The sequence below is a fragment of the Phoenix dactylifera genome, chromosome 6, assembly GCF_051530095.1.
Source record: "Phoenix dactylifera cultivar Ajwa chromosome 6, Ajwa_hap1_PhDact_Kaust_v1.1, whole genome shotgun sequence".
NCBI classification, from domain to species: Eukaryota; Viridiplantae; Streptophyta; class Magnoliopsida; order Arecales; family Arecaceae; genus Phoenix; species Phoenix dactylifera.
Genome location: NC_143195.1, coordinates 7,994,751 through 8,016,718, shown reverse-complemented (window position 1 = coordinate 8,016,718; position 21,968 = coordinate 7,994,751). Strand labels below are relative to the sequence as shown.

Genomic DNA, 21,968 nt, shown 5'->3' with positions numbered 1-21,968 from the left:
GGCCTTATCCACAGCTGAGGCTAAATACATTGCAGCTGGGAGCTGTTGTGCCCAAGTGCTTTGGATTAAGCAACAACTCGAAGACTTCGGTATCAAAATGGACAACATACCAGTTAGATGTGATAATACAAGTGCAATTAATTTAACAAAGAATCCTGTCCAACACTCTAAATCAAAACACATAGAAATTAGGCATCACTTTATAAGAGATCATGTGCTGAAAAATGATGTGATGATTGAGTATGTATGTACTGAAAATCAATTGGCCGATATCTTTACAAAGCCCCTTTGTAAAGATAGGTTCAACTTCTTAAGGAATGCTTTGTGCTTATTTGATCCTAGCAAATAAATTGAACTTGTAATGCAATGCTTTGCTACTCAAGCTAGTAATCCACCACAAGGTCAGAAATAGCAAACCTAGCATCTATTAAGTGAAAGCATAAATCTATCTAAGTTAAATGACGAATTGTTTGACTTTCTGGAGGATGGTTACCCTCTCTTGGACTCTTCATAGAGATATTTTCAGAGCCTATTTCATAGGTATTCGAAATTTGGTCAAACATTCCTCATTTCAATATTAATAATTCAAAAATTATTATCAAACTTTTATAGGGTGTATTATTAAAGGGCAGGATCACAAACAAACTCACTCTATATTCACCAAAAGAAATCATGTTGATTAGTGTGGTTAAATAAAATAAATTGGGAAAAGATAGAAATCATTCAGAAAATTTTCAGTGCCGGAGACGTCTCTAGCAAATCACAGAGACGTCCCCCCGGCGAGACGTCTCGTGCTAGTCGTGGAGACGTCTCGGGGACCGAACGAGAGTTTTTAAAATAGGTGAAACAGCTCGAGCCGACCCGAGCTATCTTCTTTTGTCCCCGACAAAAACAAAAAACCCTAGCCTCCGTTTGCTCTCCACCTCAAACCGAACCAAAATCTCCCCATTTCCCTAGGGTTTTCGATTCATGGCACCTAAGAGAGCTAGGAGAACGGGTGGGAGGCGTCCTAGGGTAGCGACCGACGGCGAGGAACGGAGGGAAGAGCCTTCCGCGCCATCTCCTCCGGTTGCTCCGCCAACCACGACCCTTTCCTGTGCAAATCGCACAGTAACCACTGGTAGGTACATCGACTTTCAGTTTCTAGCAAATGAGGGGTTCTCTATTGGAGAGAGACTCCGAGCCCAAGGTTGGGAATACCTTTGTACCCTAAATACATCAACCTATCCCGGCCTAGTTAGGGAAATGTTTAGCAACATGGCCTTAGGGGACTCGGGGTACACTGGATATGTCCGAGGGACATTGATAGAGATTAATGAGGATGTTCTATCTAGTGTATTACAAATTCCTAAATATGGTGAGGCTCCGACCTCACACCCTCAAAGGGAAATTGCCCTAAACTTAGTTTTAGGACGAGAGGACTGCGGCCCTCTTGATGTGGTTAACTCCCAAGACCTCAATGCCGAGATGAGATTACTCTTGAGCATTGTTAACCAGGTCCTATTCCCAAAAACCGGCCGCTTCGATTTCGTTTCGGAGCGAGATTTAGTTATCATGCACCACATCTTACTAGGGATCCCCCTAAACCTCCCTAGACTTATGTTAAACTACATCTCTATATGTCATAGGTATTCTAGGTTTAGCATACCATATGGGATGATTTTCACTTTACTATTCAAACACTTCAAAGTTTCCATTCCTGAAAATGAGCCTGCAAAACCCTTAAGAAACACCGACTACTGCAATGAAAGTACAATGCATAGAATAGAGTTTCACAAGGTAGATGGATCATGGGTTAAGGTCCCAAAAAGAAAATCTCAAATCCTAGAGCCTGAGATCCCACATCAGGAGCCAGACCACCACTCTCCTCCACAGCCATATGGGCTTTCCTGATGTACCCTCCAGCTCAGCTGGATCTTCCACATCCATGCCTCCTCTTCCTCCAGTCAGTGGATCCTTCTCCCTGTCAGATGAACAGATGCACACTCTAGCATCTGTGATATGCCAGCAGATGAGAGAGGAGATGAGATCGTTGATCACTGCTGAGTTGGCTCCTCTTCGTACCTCACATGAAGGGCTTCTACAAGAATTGAAGGAGATCAAAACTCAGGTAGAAGCTACAGCATCAGAGTTGGTTCATGTGGGTACCCTCCAAACTATACGATCAATTGAGCTACAGGAGAAATTGAAGATCATATCAGATGGTCTTCAAGAGTTGACGAGCCCTGGAGGCAATTTGGGCACCGTGGCTGTCCAACTTAAAGGAAAAATTGAAAGGGCAAGTCTCGAGTTTGAAGCACTAGTAGCAGCCTTCCATCAATCTCAAGGAGATCAGTTCAAAACTCTACTGGACTCAATAAATGCATTTATAGAGGCAGCTGCTAGGGCTATTGAACAACGTCGCCGATGAGGGACATTTTGTAAAAAATCTAGGGTTCATCTGTTTTGTAAAACCCTAGGCTCATTTTGAAACTTCTTTTGTATTAGGAATCAATACTTGTAATGATTTCCTCTCTTAACTTTGTAATGACTTCAAATGATTGCAATGATATATGAATGTCATACAATTCCTTTGAAACTTTGTGTATGTGATTCTGTGATGCGCCATAAAAATCTCATAACATACCTTAAGTGTTCAAACTTGACACAACTTATCAATGCATATAAAACAGGGGGAGCACATCTTGTAATAACTATTTTAAACAAAAAAAAAGGTCTGAAATGAATTCCAAAACAAAGGGGGAGTGAAATGAATGCTGCATTCATTAATAGACCTAACTTGGACAGCGGGAGCATAACTTGAATATCCTTAAGTGAATCATGGTACCATGCTGAATTCCACTAGAAATTGTGTTTTAAGTACCTAAGAATAATTTGTCCCCTTCATTGTTGATGACAAAAAGGGGGAGTAGATATATAGAACCTATATATGGAGTATATGAAGTATATGGAGTAGAACCTAAATATGGAATGCAAAATTTACACTCATACTTAAAAGTTGAATTAGAAAAGACAAAATTGAAGAATATTGGCTGTAAGATAATTGCCCTTCTGGAAAAGAAAGGGGGAGTCAAAAAGTACTTAGCCTTCAATTGTCTTTAGCATCAATACTTTATTAATTTACATTTTAACTTGATTCAAATTCAGTTGATATACCAAAATTGCTCAAGAGCTACTAAGACCAATACTTATGCATAAGGGAAAAAAAACTGAAAATTGACTATTTTGAATTATGCACACTGTATCTAGCTCTAACCAAAACACAATACTTGTACATCTGATCAAATACTGTGTATATGTTTAAATTTCGAATTTTGCATATACTCAGTGTTTTGTCATCATCAAAAAGGGGGAGATTGTTGACCCCCTAATGGATTTTGATGAATACAAAACACTAGAGTTTAATTTATCTTAACAATTTACTTGAGGATTTCAGGTGATTAACTAAGAATATTGTTAAGAAATGTCTAGGCAAGTTTCCATATTGTTGCCCAAAGATGGTCACCCAAGAGGGGGGTGAATTGGGTGTTTTAAAAAACTTTTTGACTAATTTAAGATTAAAACACACAAATATATAAACTAAAGCAAGGATAAAGGGATAAGAGAAGACAACCACAAGCACACGGTTTTATAGTGGTTCGGAGCCTTCACTGCTCCTACATCCACTCCCCAAAGCGCCTTTGGGTATTTCCACTATAATCCAAGATTACAGTACGGTAGTTTTGCGAGTTCACTACCCAACTCGTTGTTTTACACCGGGCTCACAACAAACCCTAAACCCCCAATTTCTCTTAGGCTTGGGACGCCTTTCCCTTGTTCCAAGTCCCTTGACTTGAACAAGCACCACGATAAAAGAGTGTACAAAAGAATATAAAAGCTCTAGAAAGCAAATATAGCACTTATGAACAATGAAACCCGGAAGAATCTTTTTGCCGTTGGAAGCGTGGGAGATGTTGATTCTTCCAAGGTAGACCGCGTAGGGTTGAGTGTGAGCTTTGATTCCCGAGCGCGCGAGAGTGGTTGAGCTTGAAATCACTTGGGAGACTTGAAAGTACTTGATTTCCTTCCTTGGATGCACTCACTCCCTTGAGCTTTTCTTTCAAACTTCTCTCTTGAATGATTTTGCTTTGGGTTGGTTAAGAGTTGTTGAGAAGCACTTAAGACCTCCCTTTTATAGCCCAAAAAGCAAATATAGCCGTTAGAGATAAAGTAGAGAAGATTTGAAATTCAAATCAAACCTGAAAAGCTGTCAGTCGCGTCCCAGGCGCTCCGGGGACGTCTCCGCTACAGCGAGAGACGTCTCACCTACAGGATTTTACTTTTTACTTTATCTGGGGTCGACTCGGCACTTTACGGGGACGTCTCGCCTTGTCTGTGCTTTTTGAGTGGGGACGACTCCGCTATCTCAGAGTCGACTCCGCTTCCTTATCACCGCAAAAACCATTCTCTGGAAAACCCTGAGAGAGCCGTCTCCGCCATCTTGGGGACGTCTCGGGGAGTCTCCTTTTTGCTTGCGGGGACGACTCCGCGTACAGCGGGGACGTCTCGCGCATATCCCTTGAGAAACGTCTTTCTGCCGCCACTGAGAGAGTCGACTCCGCTTCTGAGAGAGTCGACTCCGCTAACGCGGGGACGACTCGGCAGGTGCCGGGGACGACTCCAAGTGTGCCAGTTCTTCCTGTTTGTGCCAGAGACGTCTCTGAAACTATCAGGAGACGTCTCGGCTGTCCCTGAACTTTTTCTTTAGCTCAAAATATTCTTCAATAAATTCATAAAAATTGTGGGAACTTGCCTAGACATTTCTTAACAATTTTCTAAGTAAAACACATGAATTCCTCAATCGAATTGTTAAGATATAATGGAATTTTACTCTAGTGTTTTGTATTCATCAAAATCCATTAGGGGGTCAACAATCTCCCCCTTTTTGATGATGACAAAACACTGAGTATATGCAAAATTTGAAATTTAAACATATACACAGTATTGATCAGATATACAAGTATAATGTTTTGATTTGAACTAGATACGATGTGCATCACTTAAATTTCCTTGTGCATAGGATTGATCTTTATAGTTCTTAAATGATTTTATCATATGAACTGAATTTGAATCAAGTTAGAATGATATATTGATGCTGAAGATAATTTAAAAACTAGATTCTTTTTGACTCCCCCTTTCTTTTCCAGAAGGGCAATTATCTTAAAATTAATATTCTTCAATAACCATATTCAATATTCATTCTATACCCCCCTTTCAATATCCATATCTTTCAATATTCATATTTCAATATTCTATTCCCCCTTACAATATTCTACTCCCCCTTTTTGTCATCAACAATGAAGGGGACAAATGATACTCAAGGTGTGCTCCCCCTGTCCAATGAGTTCAGTCATTCATATTACTCCCCCTTTGTTTGTGGAATTCATTTCATACTCATCGTTTAGTTTAACATAGTTATCACAAGATGTGCTCCCCCTGTTTCTTTGTATCACACAATCAAACACATACACAGAATTGGCAATGTACACAAGATTTTAAAAAGAAATTGTATTCATTCATATGTCATTGTAAGTCTTTGAAGTTAGTACATAAGAGTATTGATTTCAAGTACAAAAGGAAGAGTCATAACAAGTATTGATTTCTAGTACAAAAGTGTTTCACAATGGCCTAGGATTTACAAAAAGAAGATCCTATAGGATATCCATCATCGGCGTCGTTGCTCATGGGGCATTGTACTTTGTGCATAAGCCTTACAGGCTGCATCTATGAAGCCATTGATAGAATCCATGAGAGTCTTAAAGTGATCTCCCTGTGACTTGTGGAAACCTGCCACAAGTGCTTCAAACTCTAAGGTTGCCATCTCAATTCTGCCTCTAAGTTGGGCAACTAGGGTGCCCACATTGCCATCTGGCTTTGTCAACTCTTTGAGACTCTCGGAAATGGCCTTCAAGCTGTCTTTGAGCTCTATCGATCTGAATGTTTGGGTGGCACCTACCCCAACTATTTGCTGCTCTGTGGCTTCAATTTGAGCTCTAATTTCCTTCAGCTCTTGTCTGATGGGGGCCAGCTCTGCAGTCATCATGGATCTCATCTCCTCCCTCATCTGCTGACAAATAACAGATGCTAAAGTGTGCATCTGCTCCTCTGATAGGAAGGAGGTCCCACTGACTGGAGGAGGTTGTGGCATGGATGTGGAAGGTCCAGCTGAGCTGGAGGGAATATCAGGGATGTCCATGTGGCTAGGTGGAGGAGAGTGATGGTCAGGCTCATGATGTGGGATTTCAGGCTCTATGGTTTGTGCTTTTCTTTTTGGAACCTTGACCCACGACCCATCTATCTTGTGAAATTCCATTCTTCTCATTGAGCCCTCATTGTAATAATCGGTGTTTCTTAGGGCCTTTGCAGGTTCATTTGGTGGAATGGGAACCTTGAAGTGTTTAAATATTAAGGTAAAGATCATGCCATAGGGTATACTAAACCTAGAATACCTATGACATTGGGCAATGTAATTTAGCATGAGTCTAGGGAGGTTTAGGGGGATCCCTAGTAGGATATGGTGCATTATGACTAAATCACGCTCCGAAACAAAATCGAAGCGACCGGTTTTGGGGAATAGGACCCGATTGACAATGCTTAAAAGAAGTCTCATTTCTGCATTTAGGTCCTGGGAGTAGACAACATCAAGAGGGCCGCAGTCCTCTCTTCCTAGAATCAAGTTTAGGGCTATTTCCCTTTGGGGATGTGAGGTCGGTGCCTCACCGTCCTTAGGAATTTGTAGGACAGTGGATAGGACATCCTCATTAATTTCTACCAATGTCCCTCGGACATATGCAGTGTACCCTAAGTCCCCTAAGGCCATATCACTAAACATTTCTCTAACAAGGCCGGGGTAGGTCGAGATTTTGAGGGTGCAAAGGTGCTCCCACCCTTGGGCTCGGAGTCTCTCTCCAATAGAGAACCCCTCATGATCTAGAAAGGAAAAATCGATGTGCCTGCCAGTCGTGACTGTGCGATTTGCACAGGAAATCGTCGTGGTCGGCGGAGCAACCGGAGGAGAAGGCGCGGAGGGTTCTTCCCGCCGTTCCTCGCCGTCGCCCGCTACTCTAGGTCGCCTCCCACGGGTTGTCCTAGCTTTCTTTGGTGCCATGGATGCTAGGGTTTGCGATTTAGGGCAAATGGAAGCTAGGTTTTGAAGTGGAGAGCAAGTGGAGGCTAGGGCTTTCCGTTTTGGTCGGGAATGAGGGAGAAAGCTCGAGTCGGCTCGAGCGATTTCGACCTATTTAAAAAGCCCTCATTCGGTCCCCGAGACGTCTCCGCCACTAAGGCGAGACGTCTCCCCCTGGGGGGACGTCTCTGCGACTTGCCAGAGACGTCTCCGGCACAAAGAATTTCAGACTGCAGTTCCAGATTTTTGTTTAATCACCCTAATCAATCGTGATTTCTTTTGATAGACACAGAGTGAATTTGTTTGTGATCCTCCCCCTTAATAATACATCCTATAATGATTTGATAATGACTTTTAGATTATTAAGATTGAAATGAGGAATGTTTGACCAAATTTCGAATACCCATGTTATAGGCTCTGAAAATATCTCTATGAAGAGTCCAAGGGAGGGTAACCATCCTCCGGAAAGTCAAACAGTTCGTCATTTAGTTTAGATGAATTCATGTTTTCACATATGTTTGCCTTGAGGTGGGTTACTAGTTCGAGTAGCAAAGTAAAGCAATACAAGTTCACTTCATTTGCTAGGATCATACAAGCTCAACGCATTCCTTAAGAAATTGAATCTATCTTTACAAAGGGGCTTTGTAAAGATATCAGCTAATTGATTTTCAGTACATACATATTCAATCATCACATCATTTTTCATCACATGATCCCTAATAAAATGATGCCTAATCTCTATATGCTTTGACTTAGAGTGTTGAACAGGATTTTTTGTTAAGTTGATTGCACTTGTATTGTCACACTTAATTGGTATATTGTCCATTTTAATACCGAAGTCTTCAAGCTGTTGCTTAATCCAAAGAACTTGGGCACAACAGCTTCCAGCTGCAATGTACTCAGCTTCAGCTGTGGACAAGGCAACTGAATTTTGTTTTTTGCTAAACCAAGAAACCAAATTGGCACCCAAGAATTGACATGTCCCACTTGTGCTTTTTCTGTCGAGTTTGCACCCGGCAAAATCAGCATCGGAATAAGCAATTAAGTTTATGTCAGACTGTTTAGAGTACCATAAGCCTACATTAGATGTCCCTACTAGATATCTAAATATTCTTTTAACAGCTTGCAAGTGTGATTCCTTAGGACATGCTTGGTATCTAGCACACATACAAACACTGAATAATATATCTGGTCTACTAGCAGTAAGGTAAAGTAAAGAGCCTATCATACCTCTGTACAATTTGCAGTCTATACTTTTACCTTTTTCATCCTTATCAAGCTTGCAACTTGAGCCCATGGGTGTGCTGATTTCTTTTGCATCCTTCATCTTGAATTTCTCCAACATTTCTTTGATATACTTGGACTGACTGATGAATATGCCTTCCTCTGATTGTTTTATTTGCAGCCCAAGGAAGAAGTTGAGCTCACCCATCATGCTCATTTCAAATTCTCCCTGCATAAGCTTGGCAAACTCTTGACAAAGACTATCATTAGTAGCACCAAAAATTATATCATCCACATAAATTTGTACAAGCAATAAGTCATTTCCTTTTCTTTTAATAAAGAGGGTTTTGTCTACATTTCCTCTCTTAAATTTGTTTTCAATTAGGAAATTACTTAATCTTTCATACCATGCCCTAGGAGCTTGCTTAAGTCCATACAATGCTTTATGCAATTTATACACATAATCTGGATGTAAGTGATTTTCAAAACCTGGAGGTTGTCCTACATAAACTTCCTCCATTATATAACCATTTAGAAATGCACTTTTTACATCCATTTGATAGAGTTTAAAGTCCATGAAGCATGCATATGCCAAAAGTAATCTAATAGCTTCTAATCTAGCAACAGGAGCAAAAGTTTCATCAAAATCTATTCCTTCCTCCTGATTATATCCTTTGGCCACTAGCCTAGCTTTGTTTCTTATTACTATTCCATCTTCATCTAGTTTATTTCTATACACCCACTTGGTGCCTATAATTGAAACATTTGGGGGTCTTTTCATTAGAGTCCAAACTTCATTTCTTTCAAATTGGTTTAATTCCTCTTGCATAGCGTTCATCCAATTATCATCTTTTTCAGCTTCTTCTAGTGATTTAGGCTCTATTTGTGAAACGAAAGCAAGATAATTACTAGTGTTTCTTAGAGAAGATCTAGTTCTTATACCTTGTGAAGGATCACCAAGGATTAGATCCTTTGGATGACCATGTGCATACCTCCATTCTTTAGGAAGATCTTGATTGTTTGATGGAGGTTGATCTTCTTCATCTTGCTGATTTGTATCTTCCTTAACCTCATCCTCATGTTGTTTGTCTTGTATGGAGAATTCCTTGATTCGGTCTTCAAGTATACCTGCATCAACATCTTCTTCTTTTCTAGAAGAATCTCCATTAGTTTCATCAAAAACAACATGAATGGATTCTTCAACAACGAGAGTTCTCTTGTTGAAGACCCTGTATGCTCTACTAGATGAGGAATAACCTAAGAAGATCCCCTCATCTGATTTGGCACTAAATTTACTAAGATTGTCCTTTCCATTGTTCAAAATAAAACATCGACAACCAAAAACATGAAAATAACTTATATTTGGTTTTTTGCCTTTTATCAATTCATATGGTGTTTTCTTTAAGATAGATCTAACTAAAGCACGATTTAAGATATAACATGAGGTACTTATTGCTTCAGCCCAAAAGTACTTTGGTAGATCCGATTCGCACAACATGGTACGAGCCATATCTGCGAGTGTGCGATTCTTCCTTTCTACCACCCCATTTTGTTGGGGTGTCCTAGGTGCCGAGAAATTGTGATTGATACCATTTTCGTCACAAAACTTTTCAAAGTGTTGATTTTCAAACTCGGTACCATGATCACTCCTAATTGCTTTTAGCTTAAGATTGAGTTCATTTGAAACTTTATTATGAAACTTGATAAAAGCGGGAAAGGACTCATCTTTGTGTGCAAGGAATGAAACCCATGTAAAACGTGAAAAATCATCAACAATGACAAGACCAAATTTCTTACCCCCTAGACTAGCAGTTCTAGTGGGTCCAAACAAATCCATGTGAATTAGTTCTAAGGGTTTTGACGTTGAGACTATGTTCTTAGACTTAAAAGAACTTCTTGTTTGTTTTCCTAATTGACATGCCGCACAAATTTTATTCTTTTCAAAGTCTATTTTCGGTAGTCCTTTGACTAGATCCTTTGTAATCAATTTAGAAATTAAATCCATGCTAGCATGCCCTAACCTACGATGCCATAACCAACTAGTCTCATTGACTTTAGGATTCATGGCTACAAGACATTGGCCATCCTTCATGGTGAGATCATCAAGATCTACCATGTAAACATTTCCATGCCTATGTCCTGTGAGTATGATCTCATTATCAATTGGACTACTAATTATGCATAGTGACGATTCAAATGATACTTTAAAGCCCTTGTCACAAAATTGACTTATACTTAATAAATTATGTTTCAGTCCATTAACTAACAATACATTATCAATAAATGAGGAGGATGATATGGAGATTTTACCGACACCAATGATTCGGCCTTTAGCATTGTCTCCAAATGTGACTACTCCTCCTTCTTTTGATTCCAAGGTGACGAAGAGACTCTTGTCACCGGTCATATGCCTTGAGCAACCGCTATCAAGATACCACATTCTCTTTTTATTTTCGGCTGCAAGGCATGCCTGCAAAATGATCATGTGAAGCTCTTAGGTACCCAAGTTTTCTTGGGTCCTTCGTGGTTAGTGTGGTTGGTTCCCTTAGGCACCCATACTTTAGTTATGTTTTTGGCTTTCACAAATGTACTCTTGTTAGTTTGGATTTTTCTTTGAATACAAGAGTAGACTTTATGTCCAGTCTTTCCACAATGAAAGCATGTAGGTTTTTCAGTTTTTACATCTTTCGCTTTTACAAAGAAATTCTTTAGATACTTTTGTTGTTTATTAGTTTTATAACCTAATCCGGCTTTATTAAAAACGGCTCTTTGATTTGAAAGAATGAGATTTAATTTTTCAGAACTTTGTGTGAATTTTTCAACAATTGGTTTGTACTTATGTACCTCATTCTTAAGATTCAAATTTTCTTTGACTAGTTCTTCCTTATCTTTTTTAAGAGATTCAACATTTTGTGCAAGTGAGGTATTAATATCGAATAGGGATTTTAATTTTAGATTTAATTCCTTAATTACTGTTTTTCCCTTTTCATTTTCAATACTAAGTTTTGAATTCTTAATTTCTAGGTTAGTAGTATTAATATTTTTAACGCTCTCCTTTTCAATTAATAGGTTTTCAATGTCTTCCTTTAGTTTTTGATTGGAGGCTTTTAATTCTTTATTTTTTGCTCCTAACATACTACAATCACCCATAAGTTCTTGAAAAGCTTCATACAATTCTTCTAAAGTAAAATTTATGGTTGGGTTTTGACATACCTCGTCGTCCTCGAACGCCATGAAGCATAAATTGGCGGTCTCTTCCTTCTCTTCCTCGGAGGATGATGTGTCACTATCATCCCATGTTGCCTTCAATGCCTTCTTCTTCTTCTTTCCAAAATACTTGTTTTGTTGAGGGCATTCGGAACGAATGTGTCCCGGTCTCTTGCAATCATAGCATATGATTGGATCTCTTTCTTTTTCCTTTTCTTTTTCCCAATCATTTCTACCTCCAAATTTCTTTCTTGGGAAGGGTTTCTTCCTTCTCATGAATTTCTTAAACTTCCTAACTATCAACCCCAAGTCCTCATCTTGGCTTTCTTCTTCACTCCCACTGCTCTCTTCTTCACACACACTTGAGGTAGCCTTGAGTGCGATTGTCTTTTTCTTCGGCAACTCTTCTTCATGTTGCTTCATCGTGAGCTCATGCGTCATCAATGAGCCCAAGAGTTGCTCTAGCCCCAAGGTGTTGAGGTCTTTGGCTTCTACGATCGCCGTGACCTTTGCTTCCCATGCTTTTGGCAAAGACCTGAGAATTTTACTCACAAGTTCCGGGTTAGTGTAGGATTTACCCAAGCTTTTTAAACCATTAATTATATCCGTAAAGCGTGTAAACATGCATGTGATGGTTTCATTGGGTTCCATCTTAAACAACTCATATTTGTGAACTAGAATGTTCACTTTGGACTCCTTGACTTGATTTGTACCCTCGTGGGTAACTTCAAGCTTATTCCATATTTCCTTAGCGGAACTACATGTGGAGACTCTATTAAACTCATTTGCATCTAAAGAACAAAATAATGAGTTCATGGCTCTAGAATTGAGTTGAGCCATCCTATCATCATTCTCATCCCAATCCTCTTCAGGTTTGGGAACTCGAATGCCATTAACTATGTGTGATGGTTCTTGTGGTCCCTTGACTATAACCCTCCACAAGGCATAGTCTTGTGCTTGAATGAAGATTTTCATTCTAGTCTTCCAATAGGTATAATTTGTCCCATTGAAGAGTGGAGGTCTATTGGTTGCTTGCCCCTCGGCAGGAACATTGTTAAAGGGTGTTCCCATCTAGATCTTTGGCTAAGACGGTTAGGTCTTTCAAGAAATATAAGAGCACCTGCTCTGATACCACTTGTTGCCCAAAGATGGTCACCCAAGAGGGGGGTGAATTGGGTGTTTTAAAAAACTTTTTGACTAATTTAAGATTAAAACACACAAATATATAAACTAAAGCAAGGATAAAGGGATAAGAGAAGACAACCACAAGCACACGGTTTTATAGTGGTTCGGAGCCTTCACTGCTCCTACATCCACTCCCCAAAGCGCCTTTGGGTATTTCCACTATAATCCAAGATTACAGTACGGTAGTTTTGCGAGTTCACTACCCAACTCGTTGTTTTACACCGGGCTCACAACAAACCCTAAACCCCCAATTTCTCTTAGGCTTGGGACGCCTTTCCCTTGTTCCAAGTCCCTTGACTTGAACAAGCACCACGATAAAAGAGTGTACAAAAGAATATAAAAGCTCTAGAAAGCAAATATAGCACTTATGAACAATGAAACCCGGAAGAATCTTTTTGCCGTTGGAAGCGTGGGAGATGTTGATTCTTCCAAGGTAGACCGCGTAGGGTTGAGTGTGAGCTTTGATTCCCGAGCGCGCGAGAGTGGTTGAGCTTGAAATCACTTGGGAGACTTGAAAGTACTTGATTTCCTTCCTTGGATGCACTCACTCCCTTGAGCTTTTCTTTCAAACTTCTCTCTTGAATGATTTTGCTTTGGGTTGGTTAAGAGTTGTTGAGAAGCACTTAAGACCTCCCTTTTATAGCCCAAAAAGCAAATATAGCCGTTAGAGATAAAGTAGAGAAGATTTGAAATTCAAATCAAACCTGAAAAGCTGTCAGTCGCGTCCCAGGCGCTCCGGGGACGTCTCCGCTACAGCGAGAGACGTCTCACCTACAGGATTTTACTTTTTACTTTATCTGGGGTCGACTCGGCACTTTACGGGGACGTCTCGCCTTGTCTGTGCTTTTTGAGTGGGGACGACTCCGCTATCTCAGAGTCGACTCCGCTTCCTTATCACCGCAAAAACCATTCTCTGGAAAACCCTGAGAGAGCCGTCTCCGCCATCTTGGGGACGTCTCGGGGAGTCTCCTTTTTGCTTGCGGGGACGACTCCGCGTACAGCGGGGACGTCTCGCGCATATCCCTTGAGAAACGTCTTTCTGCCGCCACTGAGAGAGTCGACTCCGCTTCTGAGAGAGTCGACTCCGCTAACGCGGGGACGACTCGGCAGGTGCCGGGGACGACTCCAAGTGTGCCAGTTCTTCCTGTTTGTGCCAGAGACGTCTCTGAAACTATCAGGAGACGTCTCGGCTGTCCCTGAACTTTTTCTTTAGCTCAAAATATTCTTCAATAAATTCATAAAAATTGTGGAAACTTGCCTAGACATTTCTTAACAATTTTCTAAGTAAAACACATGAATTCCTCAATCGAATTGTTAAGATATAATGGAATTTTACTCTAGTGTTTTGTATTCATCAAAATCCATTAGGGGGTCAACACATATTTTTCAAGAATTTATTGAAGAATTTTTGAGTTGAAGAAAACAGATCAGGGACAGCCGAGACATCTCCGGGTCGTCTCAGAGACGTATCTGGCACAGACAGGAAGAATTGGCACGTCTGGAGACGTCCCGGGCACCTGGCGAGGCGTCTCGCAGGGTCGGAGTCGACTCCCGACACTGCGGAGTCGACTCTCTCAGAGGCGGCAGAAAGGCCGATTTCAAGGGATGCGCGCGAGTCGTCTCCACAGGAAGCGGAGTCGTCCCCGCAAGTAAAAAGCAGACTTTCCGAGTCGTCCCCAGAGAGTGCGGAGTCGACTCTCTCAGAGAATTCCAGAGGACATATTTTTCAGAGATAAACCAGCAGAGTCGTCCCCGAGGCAACGGAGTCGTCCCCATGCAAAAAGCGTAAACATCCCGAGACGTCCCCGTAAAGTGCCGAGCCGACTCTCTCAGAAAAACAGAAAAACAAGAAGTCAAAGAGACCTTCTGCGGAGTCGTCCCCGTAAAGCACAGAGTCGACCCCAAACAACGTCAAAAGAAAGTTTATACAGCTGAGACGTCTCGCGTTGAAGCGGAGACGTCTCCGGAGCGCCTGGGACGCGACTGACACACTTTTTCAGGTTTGTTTGAATTTCAAACTTCCATATCTTTGTGTCTAACGGCTATATTTTCTTTTTGGTCTATAAAAGGGAGCTCTTGAGTGCCTTCCTATATCTTCTCACCAACCCAACACAAGATCATTCAAGAGAGAAGAAAGAAAAAGAGGTTCAAGGGAGTTAGAGCTTTCAAGAGGAGAAATCAAGTGCATTCAAGTTTTTCCAACTGATTCGTGCTCAACCACTCACTCCCACTTGGCATTCAAAGCTCACATTCAAGCCAACGCGATCCACATCGGAAGAACCATCATTCCCCAAGCTTCCAACGGCCAAAAGGGTTCTTCCGGGTTTTAATATTTCTCATTTCTATATTCGCTTCATTAAGAGCTTTTAAATCCTTGTAAAACTTTTCATTATTGTGCTTGTTCCACTCAAGGGACTTGGAACAAGGGAAAGGCATCCCAAGCCTAGGTGAAATTGGGGGATTGTAGGGTTCGTTGTTAGCCCGGAGTAAAACAACGAGTTGGGTAGTGCACTCACAAAACTACCGGACTGTAATCTTGGATTATAGTGAAAATTCCCAAAGGTGCTTTGGGGAGTGGATGTAGGAGCAGTGGAAGCTCCGAACCACTATAAAACCTTGTGTTTGCGATTGACTGTTCTCATACCTCTATCTTTACTCTAGTTCATACATTTGTGTGTTTTATTTTTAATTAGACAAAAAGTTTTAAAACACCCAATTCACCCCCCTCTTGGGTGACCATCTCTGGGCAACATGGACACTAGTGTATCTATATATAGTAAAATATATTTCTAACTAGTCTAGCCAGTTATCGGGTTTCTTCAATGCTAACTTGATCCGATCGAAGAAAAAAAAGATTTTCTTGAACTCGCTCAACTCAAATCTCTTAAAAGAAATTTAGAGAATAAATGAAAGAATTAGCAAAAATAGGGTTTAGGTCCTTTTTTTATTGATTTTTATCTTTCGATTAAAAAAGAAAGATACACAGCCTCTATATATAATGGTGAGGTCCACCCTAGCACAATTTGGGTCAGATTCTTCTTCTAGTTCAAATAGACTAGCTTTCCATAAATAGACATACTTAGTAAAAATAAATATAAAAAAGCTAAAATTCTCTAATAAGGAGATCTTAGCTCTTGCATCAACTTTATCTTCTATTGCTCTACCTAATTCTTCTTAAATTGGAAGGCATATCTAATCAAAATCTTTCGAGAAATTTTTTTTTTTGTTTGACCAGTCTGTTTCGAAGCCCAAATGATGGAATTTTGATCCATTTTAATCCTCTAGGAGATTGGTGCTCCTACATCCTGTTCAGCCCTACTCGTGGTGGCCAAAATGGTCTATATTGAGTCTAATGCTTCTTTTGGATTGTTTTAATGCTTGGAGTTCACGCATTGGACTGAGTCATGGAACTATATCGAGCAAGCTGCTCGACCAACTTGTCACTAAGATCCAAGCAAAGGAGGTCCACTTGATTGCTATGATTAATTGGCTCCACATTGGAGCCTATTAGTACCTTCCATTCCCTGCCAATAATAGCCTCTTCCATTGATATAGGTGAGCAGGAAATGTAGCATTTACAAATCTTAAAGTGGAGGGGGAACCGGAGATGTTTACAGTATTCATTAAACAGAATTATTTAATCGCTGGACCATATATCTTCGTGGCAGCTAAATGATAGAATTCTTTGCTAAATTATAGTGGAGCCATCAAACTTGAGTCTAATTTATGGGCAAGAAAGAGATAGGAAAAGATGAAGGTATGTAAGTGGGGTTGGTTGAATCCCAAATGATACAGTGAAAGATAGGTACAACGGAGGAATTAGAACTTCCTAGGTGGGATAGTGAGTTTAATATTCTAATGGGTCCACAGCGACATAAGGCGTAAAACAATGGAAGAGTTGGTCATTTTAAAAAATTTACATCTTGAAATACTACTTATCTCCCAGGAACTACAACCCTCAAGATGGACGCAAGAAGAAGACAACAAGCAGAGATGAAGCAATGGCCGAGCTTCTTCAAGTGGTAGGAACTCTTCCATAGACTTGAAAATAAGTGTGCATATATGCATCTACTTTGACTGGGAACATTAAAATGCTTCCAAGGATCCATTTAACCTCTTATTCAGCTGCTTCGTTTGTGTTTACAAGGTTGAATCAATCAAGCCTGATAACTTCAGTGCCCATGTAGTGGAGAAAAAAGAAGACTACGTTCGGGTCGAGTATGAGAGCCCTATAATGGGGGTGCATGTTCCACTCTCATTGTCTAATTAACACTCACACAAACTCTTTCGAAAGCTGTTTAATGTAGAATCTAACCATGAATTCTTTCGTGTAGTTCGTAGATGATGTCGAGTTCTGGTTCCCACCAGGCAGTAGAACTGTCGTGGAATATCGATCTGCATCTCGTTTGGGGAACTTTGATTTTGATATCAATAGAAAGAGAATAAAGGTGCACTCTATGATACACCATCTAATGTTTTGCAAATTTATTTGTTGAAATGGTCTCTCCAGGCCAGTTAGCCTAATACCCTTTTCATGTGACTCCTTCGTATATCATGAATTTAATTGTGAAATGTTCCATGCTGACCAAGCCAGGCATTGCGATCGGAACTCGAGAAAAAAGGATGGGCATCAGAGACTGACTTCTGAGAAATACATGTTAAATTGGAAACATCAAGCTCCAAGTTTTCACAACATGAATTCATCATCTTCTTCCACATTTGAGCAGAGACTTCGCCACTCAAACAATCCTGTCTAATTTTTGTGACATTGCCTTCATTATTTATGTTTCCCAGTTGTTACATGTAAGAGCCGTCTGTTCTGAACTTTGCTGCAGAAATGCTAATCTGGAGATTAGTGTGCTGCAGGAATCAGATAATTTCCCAATTTCTCATAACATTGTTAATTTTCCTCCTCGTCCTTTTGCAGCAAAAGATTATTCAGCATCTAAATCCTCAACTCTCAGTGACATCACTCTTTAAAAATGTCTCCGTAACTCTCTAGGTGTCATATGCAAACAGCCACCTACTCTTTAACATCAAAGTGGCAAATTAAACTTGTTTCATAAACAACGTATCTCCTCAGACAAAACCCATTGTTCCAAGGGATCCCATGAAAGGTCATAAAGGGATAGTTGGAAACCATAGAAACGGTACAGAATTCACAGTACCGACCTCCTGTAACTCGCCAACCTCATTTGTTGTGCATGGTGACAGAATGATATGAAACCGGTCCTTCCTAAGATCCATAAGCTCACGCTGAATAACTGATGCATTTGTAATGATAATTTCTACATCTTCCGGCAAATATTTTACAAAACATTCAAGAAAATGAGTACCTCTTATCGTGTCGGCAAATATTTAAAGCTTTCTGGACCACCAGGTGAACCATCTCTCGTATCGCGTCGGATAATTGCCCAATAATGGTGAGTACCTCTTCCCCATCTCCTTATCATTGTCGATTTAGATTCGAGAAGTTCTGGCTATCATACCCCATATCATAGGAAATTATTCGGGAGGCTTCGAGGGTGCCAATGCAGGGAGAAGCTATGTACAAGGTGTCCCACAAGTTGGAGATAACTAAGCGGTGGTGGGATCAGGAGGAGGTAGGGAACATCTTTAGGAAGGTGGAGGAGGCCGACTATGCCATTGCTAAGCTGCATTCCCAAGAGGAGCAGGGGGTTAACAGATGCGGAGCTAGGGGAGCTCAGATGTCAACTATCTCTGCATGATTCACTTCTTTGATAACTGGAGATTTTGTGGATGTAGAAGTTCAGAATCCATTGAATCGGGGAGGGTATGAGATACGGGCTGAAGTCGGCAGCCCCAACTGACTTCAGCCCCGTTCTTTTTGGGAAGAGCCGGAATAGAAGATCGCAAACCAATCCTCTCCGACTCCTCCGGGGGCAATCGGGGCGAGGGCATCGCAGGCATCTCGCGGCACCCCCCTCCAGCTAATCCGCGGCCAATCCGGCCACTCGACTGCCATAATTCACGCGGCAGAGAGCCATTGCCCTAGGGCTATAAAGCCCTTTCCCCTCCTCCAGATCACCGCCGAGCTCCCTCTTCTTCCTCTCCTCCCTCTCCTCCCTCTCCTTCCTCTGTTCTTACCTCTCAAGTGACCAGCGTGTCTTTCCGACCGAGCGCCGTTCGGATTCTTGTCGCGGTCTTTCCCTGTTTCGAGATCCATCCTCTTGGTTCCAAGCACTGCTACCGCCGCCGCTTGTCCACCGAATCGAGCAACCGTAGCAAGGATCTGCCTCTCCGCCACTCGTCGGTAAGCCCTCTGCCCTTTTGGTTCTTCGATCTAGTCGAATCAAGCATGGCTTTTCTCCCTTTGTTTTGGCCCCAAACCGAGACCACTCTCAGTCTCTTCCTCCCCGTCAGTCACCGCCGCAACCGCCAGCCGCCACTGCAGCCGGCTGACCAAAATTTGTTCGTCGGCTTTCTTGTAGACCTAAGGATGACTTAAAAAGGATGTCGTTGTCAAAGTCTTAACCAACAAAGAAATATTTTTATATTTACTCTTACCATCCTCTATTCGATGAATAGTGGTTGTAGGAGGTCGATCCATAGGAAGGCGATTGGAGTACACAAATAGAGAATAGAAACTCCATTAAGGTTTATTTTTTTAAAAAAAAAATCATTGAGGATATTCGATTAATCACTAACCAAGCAGAGCTATTTTTCTAAAAAATAAACAAAGAAAAGAAAGAGAGTTTTTGCAATTAAAATAAGAATTCCAGAATGCATAAAATAAATTGCAAACTATTAAATTAAAACTTAGACACGGATTGCATAAAAGAAAATTGTTGGATTGCATAAAAAGCAGAAATTAAACAAAACCTATAACACGGACTGCATAAAGGAAAATTGATAAATTGCATAAAAAAATGATTACAAAAGTAAAAATGGAGATCGGAAGCCTAATGCTTCTTTTCTTCTACAAATAAAATTAAACAAAGGGAAAGAAGAAAACAATTGCATTTTTTTTCTCACGATGGAACTCTCTCTCTCTCTCTTCAGTTTCTTTTGTTTCCTTCTTTCAAAACAAAGCATAGCTTTGTTTTCTTTTTTTTCAAATGGGAGCTTCCCCCTCCCTACCGAGGGCCTCTCTTCTTATACCCAACTCTCCCCCTGATAGATCCCCTGAGAGCGCGCTGGAGATGGATGCGGAAGAGCCGATCGGCTGGAAATGCAATGGATGGGGCGCAGTGCAGGGATTTAGAAAATCGCTGGGAGTGCGGACGGACGCCGATCCGGAAGGAGCTGGGATGCAGACGGATGGCTGGATGCGCAGGGTGCTGGAACGGACACTTGGGATGCATTGGAGAAGAGGAATGGGGTGCTAATGGCTGGGAACGCGGGAGGATTTGCTGCTGTGAATGCGTTGGGTCGAGCGGAAGAAGAGAGGATGCGCACGTGGCCTGGATGGTGAACGGCCGATCGTGGAGGATGCTGAAAATCCCCTGCTAATCCGCTGCTGTGACCGGAAGAAGAGGAGATGGGGAGGATTTGCTGCTGGTGCAACACGGAGGAGGACGTAGATTTCCTTCTTTAGGCCACGGGATGCTGAAGGGCTTAAATGCATCACGGGATGGACGCGGGAGGCTGAAGAGCGCTGCGGGATCGCTGGGAATGTTGATCACGGAAGAGATCCAGTTGCATCGTGGGGCCAAGGACGTGGAGATCACTCGGAAAGGGAGGAGATGCGGACGGTTGGGACGTTGGAAAAATTCTGAGAGCGCGGGAGGAAGAAGAAAAACATTGTTTTCATGGAACACTGTTCATATGAATGGTATTTTCTCGTAACACTGTTCATATGAACAGTTTCTTCACGGAACACTGTTTATATGAACAGTAATTTCAGTAATGAATAGTAACTTCAGGAATGAATAGTAATTTCAGTTATTATTCATTAGATTTGAGGTTAAAAAGGTCTTTTCTTTTGTGATGAAGTGAGAGTGGTGCAAAGAGAAGGGATCCATAGCTGAAATATGCCTGATCGCAATTGGTTTAGATGAACTTCTATCCATAACAATAGGGACGAATCGTGATGATGCAGTGGAAAGATAGGGAATAACCCGGATTTTAGGTAGGCTTGGGTCGGAAGGACCTTCAATTACAATAAGAAAACCAAAATAAAGAAATACATTTTTTTAAGAGTTATATGCTGGAGAACTTTAGAAAATTAGATTCAAAATAGTGCTAAAATGTGCACATATGTGCACTTAACACTGACCGTCGCCCAAGGGATGGCCTCCGGCCACCCAGTCGGCCCTCTCCCTTCCCCCGGTTCCCACCTCCCCTGCCCATGGGGGGAGTTCGGTGAGGAAGAAGGCCCACGGTGGGCCGTGAGCAGTACGATGGGCCCATTGGGCCCTGCTCACCGTGGGCCCCACTTGGGCCCGGTTCACCTTAGTTGGGCCCTATTTGGGCCGTACCCTTGTGGGCCTACCTTGGGCCCAGTCCAAATCCGAAATCCAAAAATCCGAAACCCGTAACCCGAATCCGAAATCCGAAACCCGAAACTCAGTTCAGACCCGAAACCCAATTCAGACCCGAAATCCGAAACCCGAACCCGTTTGGCCAATAAATAGAATTTTGCAGTGAAGCCCTGCACAGTATATTATTTCACAAAAGAGCCTTCTGCAATTTGTATTTGATCTCTATAGGAAAGATTTGTTACATAAAGGTCCTCATCTATATTTATTTGGTCCTTTTTCTCGATTTTTATTACGAAATGGTGCTATGTAATTAGATATTGGTCCCTGAAATGAATTTTTATTTCATAAATGAACCAATTAGAGGCCAACCTTGGGGGGCCCTATTGGGCCGGGTCTATGCGGGCCCATTGGGCCGTGTCCGATGTGGGCCCTATCGGGCCATGTTCATTATGGACCAACTCTGGGCCCTGTTGGGCCGTGCCCAGTAGTATTATTTCTGAATTTTGTTTAGCTCTAAAAATTAACAAGAAATTAATTAAATTTAAATAGGTGAATCTGATCCGTCTATCTGAAGTAGGAGTTAAGCGAAAAGAGGTAAGTAACTTAAAGCTTCAAAGTGCATTTTTCTAAATTATTTGGTAAAATAATTATTAGTGGATTAAATTTTGAAATATGTTTTGTATTTAGTAAAATGGGTCTGGCATGTTAAATTTCATTTGAAAATTATGCTCTGAAATTCGTAA

At 41.3% G+C, this 21,968-nt stretch overlaps 1 protein-coding gene across 15 annotated transcripts in view; it reads left to right on the top strand.

The window, feature by feature from the left end:
* LOC103697526 (DUF1499 family protein) overlaps window positions 1-20,523 on the top strand; it is a 49,244-nt gene extending 28,721 nt beyond the window's left edge. For 10 of the 15 annotated variants that reach the window (XM_088723250.2, XM_088723249.2, XM_088723246.2 and 7 more), the window contains 4 exons: window positions 16,728-16,803; window positions 16,929-17,021; window positions 17,116-17,229; window positions 17,376-20,523. In XM_088723250.2, the coding sequence (XP_088579376.2) occupies window positions 16,728-16,803; window positions 16,929-17,021; window positions 17,116-17,229; window positions 17,376-17,429 (337 nt within the window). In that variant the 3' untranslated portion in view covers window positions 17,430-20,523. Of the gene's footprint in view, window positions 1-16,727; window positions 16,804-16,906; window positions 17,022-17,115; window positions 17,230-17,375 lie in introns of those variants that run through there. The other 5 variants (XM_089923858.1, XM_039118477.3, XM_088723247.2 and 2 more) reach the window with 4 other exon arrangements.
* The last annotated feature ends 1,445 nt before the right edge of the window (window positions 20,524-21,968 follow it).